This window comes from Pavona decussata, unplaced genomic scaffold (genome assembly GCF_977016875.1).
Source record: "Pavona decussata unplaced genomic scaffold, jaPavDecu1.1 SCAFFOLD_168, whole genome shotgun sequence".
NCBI classification, from domain to species: domain Eukaryota; kingdom Metazoa; phylum Cnidaria; class Anthozoa; order Scleractinia; family Agariciidae; genus Pavona; species Pavona decussata.
In genome coordinates, this window is record NW_028145579.1 from 657,501 (window position 1) to 669,668 (window position 12,168).

General features: G+C 40.8%; 2 protein-coding genes across 5 annotated transcripts in view; one reads left to right on the forward strand and one right to left on the reverse strand.

Annotated features, from left to right (window-relative positions):
- LOC146464186 (monocarboxylate transporter 10-like) overlaps positions 1 to 9,324 on the reverse strand; it is a 25,979-nt gene extending 16,655 nt beyond the window's left edge. Inside the window, exons 1-4 of one of the 4 annotated variants that reach the window (XM_085130112.1) lie at positions 9,257 to 9,324; positions 3,493 to 3,643; positions 1,971 to 2,539; positions 1,277 to 1,646 (exon numbers count right to left, since the gene is read on the reverse strand). In XM_085130112.1, the coding sequence (XP_084986238.1) occupies positions 1,277 to 1,646; positions 1,971 to 2,539; positions 3,493 to 3,595 (1,042 nt within the window). In that variant the 5' untranslated portion in view covers positions 3,596 to 3,643; positions 9,257 to 9,324. Of the gene's footprint in view, positions 1 to 569; positions 657 to 1,276; positions 1,647 to 1,970; positions 2,540 to 3,384; positions 3,644 to 9,256 lie in introns of those variants that run through there. The other 3 variants (XM_085130111.1, XM_085130113.1, XM_085130116.1) reach the window with 3 other exon arrangements.
- Positions 9,325 to 10,353: 1,029 nt separating this feature from the next.
- Positions 10,354 to 11,833, forward strand: LOC146464188 (uncharacterized). The gene is made up of 2 exons (XM_085130076.1): positions 10,354 to 11,447; positions 11,480 to 11,833. The coding sequence occupies exons 1-2, from the start codon at positions 10,371 to 10,373 to the stop codon at positions 11,486 to 11,488; spliced, it is 1,086 nt and encodes a 361-aa protein (XP_084986202.1). The 5' UTR covers positions 10,354 to 10,370; the 3' UTR covers positions 11,489 to 11,833.
- Positions 11,834 to 12,168: the final 335 nt, after the last annotated feature.

The window sequence follows — 12,168 nt, forward strand, 5'->3', positions numbered from 1 at the left end:
CGTCGAGTTTGTAAATTGTCCCAGCCTAATTCTTTAAATAGTTGGTTGGCGTCAGCATTATAACTGGAATGAGTAAGGGCGCGGACAGCACAGTTTTGAAGTCTTTGTAATTTGTCAGATGTTTTCGCACAGTTACCCCAAACAACATTACAATAGTCGAAGTACGATTGGACTTACCCGTGATAGACATTATGTAGAGTTGCAGGAGGAACACAGTGACTTATTCGTTTAATAGACCCAATACCAGAAGACATTTTTTTAGATATAGCGTTGATGTAATTACTCCATGTTAAATTTTCGTCAATTTATACACCAAGAGACTTGGTAAAATTGACTCTGTTTTATTGTGTACCATTAATTTCCAAGCCTGGGAGAACGGATAGACTGTTTAATTTTTGTCTTGATCCAATTAACAAGTACAAATGGAGAAGTGGCATGAACGATAATGATAAGTCTTTAATGATCTTCAAAAGATAAAAATACATACCTTAAGTTACGCGAGTTTCATGAGTGATCATGAATTAAAGAAATAATCCAAGATTCTTGAGAAATAAAAGTTTGTTCTTCACACAACTGTCACCTCCTCCACAACAACAAAAACCTCTGTCTGATCTTCGTTCAGAATGTCAGCGCCATTAGGCTTATTATTGACGAAGTATATCATGAAGTAGGCACTCGCGCCAATTATGATGTATCCACCTGCCATGTAGAATGCGGGCGCATATGAGCCCGTAGAATCGGCAACAACCTGGTAACCAGAAAGACGATGATCAATCAGCATAGGCTAGATTTTCATAACATTGGAGCGAGGGGAGGGGACAGCAGTACCCAAAGAGAACATTTACGCAGAATAGTTAAAATGTTTGCCCTTTTAGTTGTCACATGCAGACTTACTTTATTGCAAGCATCTGACGATCGGTGAGGTATCATCCGAGACAGTTTTGTTGCTTAAAAAGTGTCGTTAACAGGTCTTAATAATTATTTCACGAACGCCCGTTGGATATGAGATGATAAATAGCCAACGATGCGCGTAGCGTCGAGTTGGCTGTAATCATCTCAAATCTAACAAGCATTAGTGGAATAGTTGTTCAGGAAATATTGCTAGATCTTGCTGATTTCGGTTTGCAAGAACAACCAGAAGTCAATTTAATGGTCGCTATTTCTCGCGCGTGTCACAATCATGGCTCTTATACCATGGCCGCTAAGCCAATCAAATCCCTCGATAAATGCATTATACGATGATCCAGTTTTTGATAATCAGGATAATTATATTTACCTGCGAGTGGTGGTCCAGATACCATTGTAATAGATAGAAAGAAGAGCCATATGCCGAAAGCCGAAGCCAGCTGTTCTTCGTGCACAGAGTTTATAGTCAGTACATTAGCGACTGTTGATTGGGCGCCGTCGAACAAACCAAAGAGGATGAAGACAATCAGCAAATGTGGAAACGTTTTTGCCAAGGGACAAAGCAGTGTAGAAATACCCGTAAGATACAAGCAGCTCTGATAGACAAATCGATTGTTAACGGTTGTGAAGTCACAAAGTCGATCGGTAAAAACCCTCGCAAACGCAGAACAAAGACCAAAAGTCAAGTAGAGGTTTGAAGCCAGGTTTAAACTGATGCCTCTCTCTTCACAGTAGCGAGCCTAGAGACAAATTCGAGATAAATAGAAATATTACAAGGAAATGTATAAACTGCGACTCGAATATGATATTTCATATCACTTTTCACACATTTTACATACTCTTGTAGTAGCGGAAAGTTTATGGTTGACTCTATATTTTTACTAGTTTGTGAGTATTACTGTTGTTACTAATTTTATGTTCATATTCTTTGAACTGTTTTACTTTCTATTTTTATTTCACGGTGCACCTGTAAACTAGCCGAGTGCTTCGTTTCTCCTAATCTCTCATAAAGTGAAACCGTCTTTAACATCTATTCATAAAGGTTGTAGATCTTTCCAACTTACCATGTGAACCTGTGGAACAGAATTACCTAGAATTACCACAGTAGTGACAATAACCGTTATCAGGTATTCGCGGTTTTTTGAAAGTTTCCTCCTTCTATTTTCGCCTTGTTTCGACTCTTGAAATTCTCTGTCAAGAATATTCTTTGGAGTATTAGGATCGAAGGTACATCCGAGTATGCACACGACCCCCATAATAGCAGCCATTACAAAAAACCCTCCTCGCCATCCAAGCTTCTCAATGGATAGGGCCAAAATAGGGCTCATCAGAAATGTTCCAGCTCCCGGACCCGTTGCCAACATTCCGCTTGCTAACGAGCGCCACTTGCGAAAGTACTTAGGGACAGTGACAAATACAGCAGTGTAAACGTAACTTGCTCCAAAAGCGAATATGACACCATATGTGACGTACATGACGAATATATTGTGCGCTTGGGAAGTTGAGATGAGTCCTATTATAGACACCAGGCCCCCGAGGATAGCAACGACTCTAGGACTGAAGCGATCACAGAGTTTTCCCGCCAAGGGAGCGAAAGAGAAGGTTAAAGACATGCATAGTGATCCAATCCACGCTGCAGAAAAAAAACAGTGATTTTTATAGATCGCATTGGTCCACATATTTTAACGGTGTTGTCTCTGAAAGGACACGTTTTGCATTCTGCGCGCACAAGTTGTCGTGTATGAATCGAATGTGATGATGAGAACAGTTGCATTGCATCAAACAACAAATATAAGATGCTATAATGAATCAGTATACATCACGTGTACGGAAACATATACTGACGTATAATTACACCAGTGAATAAGGACTGTATAATGTCCAGTATACGTTCGATTTCTTACTATACCGGGGAATCCTGGTACAAGTGTATATAAGATGCGTAGGCATGTCCGGTGAGTTAACCAGTGGCTAAAATGATCCAATCAAGCGATACTTGTCGACCTTTATCCAAATTCTTGAATAACCGAAAAGGATGCGATTTATAAAAAAGAAGGGACAGTAACGAGAAGAACAATTTAATTTCGAGGAGATTGTGATTGTTGTTAAAAAAAAAAAACTAAGAAGGCGGGATTATAGAGTTAATGAGAAAACATTCAACTTGTTTTGGGGCGATCTGCACCGTTTGCAACGTCTTGCATGGTTGGTCGAAAGAACAAAAGAACGAACAACAGAACAATGTTCCCAACTCTAAAAACAGTGCAGCTGCAGGAAATAAGGGTCCAATGAAAATAGAGCTTTTGAAAGATGTAGGTCTACTGCTTGTTGTGACTTAATAAGTAGGAGAAAACTGTTCTTGGGGGGCGAACATTCTCCAAAGTACAACCTGAGTCACCTCAGCAAGGTCTCTCAAACTTGCATTTGACATGCATGCATGCATTGCATGGCTAAAAGAAACGCTTATCAAGGCCGCCTTACCTGTTTTTGCTTTGCCTTGATTAAATCCGTCCAAAAGTGATGGATATATCACGCCAAAACTGTACGAGCAGCCAATAGCCAGCACGGTACACAACGAACCGGTAGTACCTACTACCCATGCCCAGCCGCTGTCATGCTTGTGGGCTCGTCTGGATGTAGGGCAGCAAGGAGACCACGAAGGACTTAAATTTTCTTGACCAAGGTCCACCATTGCCTTTCTATGAACACTTTTTTCGAATCATACTCTGTACCAGTAGACCTGCATGTGTTTGTAAGAAATTAAAAATAGTTGGACCTTTTACCGAGTTTTCGTTCAGAACCCGAGCGAGGGGGGGGGGGGGGGGGGACTCTCATATGAAAGGGGCGGGGATGCTTGTCGGAAATTTGAGTTTAAAGGGGGACAAGAGCATAGCTTTCTTAACATTTAAGAGGAATTTACAGTGCCAGATACATCCATTTGAAGTAGATACAAGTTAAAACGCGCCTTTTAACATGTTAATATAACAATAAAAAAAAATGAAAAATAATTTGAGCAAAATGCTCCCCCGTCTCTGCTCCCCCCTACCCCCCTCATTGGGGTAGAGTTACTGGGCGCAGAGTCTCTGCAGAGTCCCACCCTCACCGGTCCACCCGCTGAGGGAGCTCCGAAAACCTGATGATGCTGAAAACATTATATAGGACGCGACAGCGTCTTTCCCTCCCATGTGGGACACATTTTCTTAGACGTGCACGAGGAACAGCCTCGTTTTGGTGCGAAGCTTGTTTTCGTCCTATAACGTCATAAAATTACTTTTTTCGTTCACAACTCTGACAGAAGTCTTGAACTCGTGGATTTCTTGACATCTTTTAGGTTGATGTCGATTACATCAAGGATTTTCTTGAAAATGTTCGTCTTAAGGCGGGGGTCTACCCGAAAGCCGTTTTCACGCCACTTAAAATGGGTTTAACGGAAATATCTTGTTCGCGTTTCAAGCAATACAAAAACCCTATGCTCATTACACAAATCAATGTTTTGGGGTGTTTTGTAAATTTTTGGATGATTTTTAGGTATATTTGGGAGGAGATAGTTTTTCTCAAAAGAGTAGTAAAATTAAGAGAAATAAGAAATATTGAAGATTTAGTATAAGTTTAGTTTAGAATAATTAATAGACGGATATCAAGTTAGTCCACTAGAAACCCGGGGTGCTCTTGCGTGGGTATCAACTGTCTGTTAGTGTTCCAAAAATCATTTTCTTTCTTCTATCCATTCTTAAAACCTCTTCAAATTTCACTCAAATTCGGGTGTACCCCCGCCTTAACCCTAAACGAGACCAATTTGTGCGTGGCCCAAGCTTTTTTTTTTTTTTTTTTACCCCTAAAAGAGATCTTTCTAAAACACAGACATATATATTTTTTTACATTTCTTCGCGTGCAACCCTTAACAAGACCTTCACGGCTTAATATAATGGCGTTTTGCCTAGAAGACCCTAAGTGAGACCAAAATGAGACAACGAGCATCCCTGCCCCTTTACATGAGACTCCCCCCCCCCCCCCGGGTGCTATTAACTGAAACTAATGGAATATTTGGTTTTATCAACTGAGTCGATAAGTTAATTTGGCGAATTGGTCACCGTAACGAGATTCGAACGTTAAGAGAGCTTTAGATCTCGAATCTCTGTACGGTGGCCAAATTACCTTTAGTTATCAAATCAGTTGATAAAATCAAATATTCGTTCCCACTCCCCCACCAGAAACTGACTCTCTTATCTGGGTAGAATATTTGTCCCGGTAAGGGGTAGGGGGAAGGGGGGGGGGGGGTGAGGGTGACTTGGACCTCTCATGTAGGATTTGGAGGAATACATGAATTCCGCAATCCACCATTATCCCCCTGCAGGGCGCCTTTATGTGCCGCACACAACTGCATATTATTTTTAGCCCTTTTGCTGTTCAGACAGGACATACATCTTATTAGTTTGTTTTACAGAAAAAACACCCGGGCGTTTTATGTGTTGCAAAACATTATTTTTCGAGTGCTGAGGTGGCAAGAAAAAATAGAAGCAATGAATACAAAATGCTTGCGATTATTACGCTTAAAACATTCTAAAGCTTATGTGACCGAGTCACTTTGCAGTTCCCAAAGGCAATTTCTCAATTATTTCTAAGATCGTTTTAGAATATTTTTGTGACACGTTTAGTAGTGTAAAGTGTTATTTTTATCATTTACCTATTGCAGACGTGAGTGGAGCAGAGTGTTGTTCAAGTGATCTGTGTAGCTCGCTCCCCAGAGGCAGTTATGCTCTGGTTAGTGGAGTTTGTGCCGTTGTAAGTATGTACAGAACTCATTCCTACTTTTTATAATCCCGTTTTTGTAATAGTCTGTTTTACGTTCTCGTGTTTTTATAACAATCTTTTTTCTTAGTATTAGTTCGTTTCGTTTCTTTTCATTTTGTTGTAATTAGCTTCGGGTTCCACTGTAATAAATGTTCTTTTAAGCCCACTCCTTGCATCCACGAATTCATGTCTGTTGTGCCATTGCTCGTGCACTCCGGCCGTTGGCGGCGCTAGACCGCTCGCGCTGCCATCGGTTACACTTAACATTTTCAAATTGCAATCCATTTCCATCCTAGCCATCCGTAGCCAACTCCCTATTAATACTAGTTTCTGTGCACTATTGGGGTTATTGTTTGAAAAACAAATATGGTCAGTTTTAAGCTATTCAAAGCGACACTAAATTTTTGTTTAGTGACACTGCCCCTTTAAAGCACAAGCCTAATTCTTATGTTGAGTTCGTTCACCGAGTTTTTTTTTACATCTTTTCTTTTTCTTTTTTAAATCATGCAGTACCGGACTTTACTGATTGCTAAAAGCTACTGGCGATGGTTTAAATGTCAGCAATACTAAAGAAATGTCCATTCGAGGAAAAGGTTTTCGCCGTAAAAAAAAAAACAACAACAACAACAAATCCGCGCAAGCAGTGAGCGAGAAAAACGATAATTAGTGCAAGGTGCCCCCCCTCTCCCTCCTTTCCATCTCACGTCACTTTTCCAATGGTTCGTCCGCTAAGATCTTCCGACAAATGAACATGTGTGACCATGGATTTTTCCTGCTCAACTGACCCAACTCTTGAAGTGAACTTCACGGAACTCGGCGACTTTAACGGCAACTGAACAACGGGGGAAAGGATAACCTCAAGAGCATCTCACTCTCACTCCCGGGGAATCGAAGCGCGTCACTGTTACAGTTGTGGTACACGGCATCTAGGTAAATGGAACTCGATATTTTAAATTAAACTCACACCATGCAGCATAAATTTATTCTGACTCACCATATCAGGACGTGACCACAATGTAACAGGAACATAGCTGGAACATAAGCCAGCGATTTACAAACGCTTAATATATATTTACAGGAGTTTTTTTGTTTCTACATTCTTTTGTCTAAAAGACGTGGTCTACAACACATGCTAAACAAAGGAACTACTTGTACATTCAAACTTCACGTAGACAGGTATATTGTTAAAAGTAAGATCTAGATAGACAGTGCAAGGAAATGCTGACTCTCTTTGTCGGCGAACTCTCTCTAAGTTAAGCTGAGATATGCTGAGTCTGTTTGAATCCTTAACTGGTTTAAATATTCTTTGCAAGAAATTCAAGCTATTGAACAGGAGATGAACAAAGCGAACAAGGCCTGGTTTGGATACACCTGTCGAATACACTTGTCGGTTTACAGCTCACATAATGGCGTTTTAATACATATTTCTTACTAACAGCTAATGTCGGTAAAACCTTCCTAACAGTTACGCCTTTATTTAAATCTCGACTTCCTCGTCGAACAAAATAAGGCTAGCGCCGCTGTTCGGGAAGGGGAGGAAAGCCGGACCCGAAGGGAGCGGCGGAAATCGAGCTTAAAAGGTGAACGGAGGATAGCAAATCCCAGATGTAATTATGGCTAAATATCAGCATAAATGTAAATTGTTAGATGTGAAATAATAGACTGCAAATAAATGCAGTTAAATAGAAGAACCGGCGACTAATATATGTCCAGCAACTAGTGGATAAATGCGAGGATGACTGAATACTAAATATGGCTAAATGTGGTTTGTTTTTGTGAGCGCAAAACGATCCAAAAGTACTATTCGTTTTTTTAACTGGGCCAACTTCTGCAAACTATTGATTTCTCCCCAGACACATGCATGTCATAAGTTATGTTTGCAGGGCCGTAGCCAGAAAAAAATAATGACTGAGGCAAGATCCAAAGGGTGAATTTCCTGCCTAGCTGTTTAGGGTCTTAAATATGATGGCTACGTTTAAACAAAACACTGGGATCAAAGCTTATTTGACAAAAATTCCCCTAGGAGCCCTAAAGGACATATAGATCTAGAGATATAGCTGTTTTGGCGGGTGGGAGGGGGGGAGGGGAGCTATTTAAATGCTACTTTAGTGGCTCTGTGTTCTTGTATGCGACTTTTTAATGTGTTTGTTGGTGGCTTGTTTCTATATGAAGACCTTAGACTGTAACAACGACCTAAACCAGGTTCGGCTGACCAGTGGTTTCGTGAAAAGTAGGGTCTCGCAGGCTCATAAAACCTGGTCTCGGACGTTCTCGTTTCTAAAAGGCAACGAATTTAGCTGTTAAATGCCAGCGTGAATCACCTGTTTCCACTAGCATCCCATCGCTGTAGAACCTCGAGCCGGTCCACAGGGATTTCGCTGTGGACTCGCTTGGGCTAATGCAAGGCCATTCAACCTGTGCTAAAATACTGAATGTGACTGGGCTGAAAGCCTGGCCTTAGCAGTTACGCCCGACATTAAATTTTATGCAACTCACTCCAGGTCTTCAACTTGCGGAGAGCGCTAAAGCTTCGCTCGCGCGAACAGCTTCCTGCACTTAGTCGCGCTGTCGCCTGTCCGCTTTCGACCTCTACAGACTCTACAACTTCTTTCCCACCACCTCCGTGGCTTCTTCACTAACATCACCATCTTTACTAGATGGTCAAAGTTGCGTAGCTAAATAATGTCAAAACAAGCTTAAATTTTGTTTCGATTATTGAGAAGAACTGAAAGCATGTTATGAGAGCATCTACTCACCGCTTTCTTTGAAAAAAGCTGTTGATTATATTAGATAGAACGTTCCTTGCTAGCAGAGGTCTCTGTAATTCAGGCCACTACCTGATTCGCGTTATCATTAAACATAATACCATGTTGCGTTAACATTTTTTTTATATTTATTTAACTGTTGTCAATTTATTTGCTGCTAGTGCCTTTCTTTCGGCCTTTAAAAAAATCTTACTTTCCCCGAAAAAAAAAAAAACAATGACTGAGGCAAGTGCCTCGGTTTGCCTCATACTGGCTACGGCCCTGGTTTGTCTTGATGTCACGCAAACTCTCGAGTTAAATTTACCAGCATAGAGCTTCTAAGAACTGCTTATCTATTGCAGACATTCGGGACAAATTTTCTCTCTCCTCTCGAGCTCTGACCAGCCGGCTAACCCACATTAATCCGACAGCAAACTAAGCGTTTTTAGGCCGAGCGACATTTGTTCATCAGGTTTACGTTGTTGTGACATGACTGACATTCTTGGGTTCTACAAAACTTCTCAATCGAATATGGAGTCTCTCGTTAAGTCATTCGCCATTTGTCTGAAAATTCATCGAATAGGTCATAACAAAAAGATATTTCTGGTGTGTCAATGTCATGGCTGAATGGTACCGGGACACACAAAAGAAATAAAATCGATCGGCGAACGACTTTTCAATCAGTACACAAACGCTGAACGCTCGCCCGATTTTTACTTTACCGTATTATTTTTAGAAATGCTCATAACATGTTGCTAAGAATTACCGTTCATTGTTAAAAATGGGGTTGTGATCACAGAAAACGTAAATGGGTTTACTCACCAGACAGCCGTGAGAGCTTTTAAAAATGTACCGGACTTCTGTCTTCTGTTGGTGCTGATGTTCATCATATCAGTGAATAAGCTTAAATCTATACTTCACCTGTCAACGCGATACATAGACAGAGTTTCTTTGTTAAAAAAAAAAATCTGAATAAATAGAGGTCATTTCGGTAACTTCTGCGTCACACAAGTCCTCTTTACATAGGTCACCCCCCCCCCTAAGCTGTAGACAGCCTTTTTTTTGTAGTTTATAGGTTCCAGCAAAAGGCGAAAAGCGGCAACATGATGCCTGGGCATGATGCCAATGAGTGGTATGATATCCTAATGCGGCATGCAGTATTGTACACTTTCTGTACAAAACCAGGAGAAAACAAAACTCAAAACTTGACTAAACTCATGCTTGATGCGTCATCAGTTTTTGCATGTAAAACGGCTCTCAAGTACAGCTCTCATGTACGGCTCTCATGTAAAGCAGTTTACTTAATTTATTACACCCATTTTGAAATCACGGGTGATCCTTGCAAATCTGATTGGCTCTCAACAGTGCAATTTATTACCAAATTGCACCATTTTTTGCTCTAAATTGCATCCTTTCTTTAGCCCATCAAAATGGAAATGAAGTAACAAAAATAGAATATTAATATTGACAATGATACTCTGTGATTTCAAAATAGGTGTAATAAAGTGGTAATTGAACTTTGTGTCGTGCAATTTTGGTCTGAAATCATACTTGTGATTTCAAATCAAACTCGCGCTGCGCGCTCGTTCGATTTTGAAATCACGCGTATGATTTCAGACCAAATTGCACTCCACTCAGTTCAATTACCATTATTTATTGTAGGTTTAAATAGTTTATATTACGAATTTTGTAACTAGCATTTTTATAAGTAGTACTTAGTGTAACTGATGAGAATGCTGTGTATAAATAAAGTTATTTATTTGACTTTGACTTTAACGGCACCCGGATAAAGCCTTGCGCGACAGTGGGGGGGGGGGGGGGGGGGGAGGAAGGGTAATTTAGTCAGATATTGCTATGTTCATAAGAATGATTCTTACAATGAACAACTTTTCCTTCAACAACGAACACTATTTACAAGTACACGGGACAGCTATGGGAACCCGCATGGCACCTTCATACGCTAATCTATTCATGGGTAAATTTGAACAACACGCCATTGAAAACGCTCCTCTCAAGCCGTTCGTTTGGTGGAGGTTCATCGATGATGTCTTTATGATATGGACAGAAGGAGAGGAACACCTTAAAGATTTCATCAGATACTTAAACTCTATTCACGCAAGTATCAAATTTACCCATGAATACTCAAATTCCTCTCATCAGACACTCCCTTTCCTAGATGTCCAAGTCCACCTCAGCAACAACCACATCCAAACAGATCTCCACACAAAACCCACAGACAAGCATCAATACCTCCTCAAAACTTCATGCCACCCGAACCACACTAAACTAACTATTCCATTCAGCCTTTTCCTGCGAATCCGTCGCATATGCTCTACTGACGCTTTCTTTGATAAACGAAGCGAAGAACTCATCAAGCACCTGGTCCAACGTGGTTATAGCCGCTATTCCCTACAAAAAGATGCAAATCGCGTACGAGCCATCCCACGTCACGCAACACTACAGCCACAAGAACAGAAAGCCACAAAAACAGACAGAACACCCTTCGTCATATCCTTCAATCCTGCTCTTCCCAAAATCTCATCTATTGTGAAAAAACATATCAACATCCTCCAGTCCTCCGCCAACTGCAAACAAGTTTTCCCTCATCCACCAGTTATCGCCTACAAACGTAACGCAAGTCTACGTGATCTCCTGGTCCATTCCGAGCTACCTCAAAACAAGCCCTCCAATCAACAACCCGCTGGAATTCATAAATGCAACCACCCACGATGCCTAACTTGCTCATTTCTCCAAGAAGGTCAAACGAACTACACGTTTTTCAACACTAACGAATCACGCAAAATTACTGACTACATATCTTGCAATTCCAAAAACCTAATCTATTTAATTCAATGTAAGAAGTGCCACTCCCAATACATTGGGGAGACAAAGCGCAAACTTAATGAACGTTTCGGGGAGCATCGCAGATCTATCCTGAATCACCATCAACTACTCAACCCTACTCCTGTCTCGCTACATTTCAACCAACCTGGCCACTCAATCAACGACGTCCAACTAATCCCGCTTGAACTTATACGCAGCAAACGTGACTCAGTTAGAAAGGCTCGTGAAGCTCATTTAATCAACAAAGCTAAAACATTGCACCCTCTTGGTATAAATAGACGTGACGGAACACGCCAATGACATGTCTCACACTTGTAACTTAGTCCTAAACAACCAATCATTGTCACGCATTTCATATTTTAAATCTTCTTTGTAACGATCCTTTTATGTTTCTCACTTTTCTTTTTCGTTCAGCCCCCGAGGAAGGTTTGTATTGCAAACCGAAATATCGGGCAAAAAAATTTGTTTTTTTAAAAAACAAATATATTTCAGTTATCCTAGCTTTTGTTGTTTGTTCTCTCAAGCTCGTCACCTCCGCCGTTGGGATCAGTCTGCCGTTAATATTTTGTATACACCTCCACCCCAGCCCCCATGGGGGGGGGGGGGGGGAAGGAAGGGTAATTTAGTTAGATATTGCTATGTTCTCAGAAGACCTATCCTATTATAGTCTATTCTGCGGCCAATTATACACCTCATTTTTGAAAATGCAACAAATTACGCGGTCCCAGCTTGGTCACTTCGTGTTTATGCGTCTATTTGTGAACTCACAAATCTTCTTAAATGAAATGACTTAACTTTCCAATCAGGCAGTTCTGTTGACAATATGTGCCCCATACATTTTTGTCACTCTGCGGGACTTACTATTATAATCAGCCCACCGGATTTC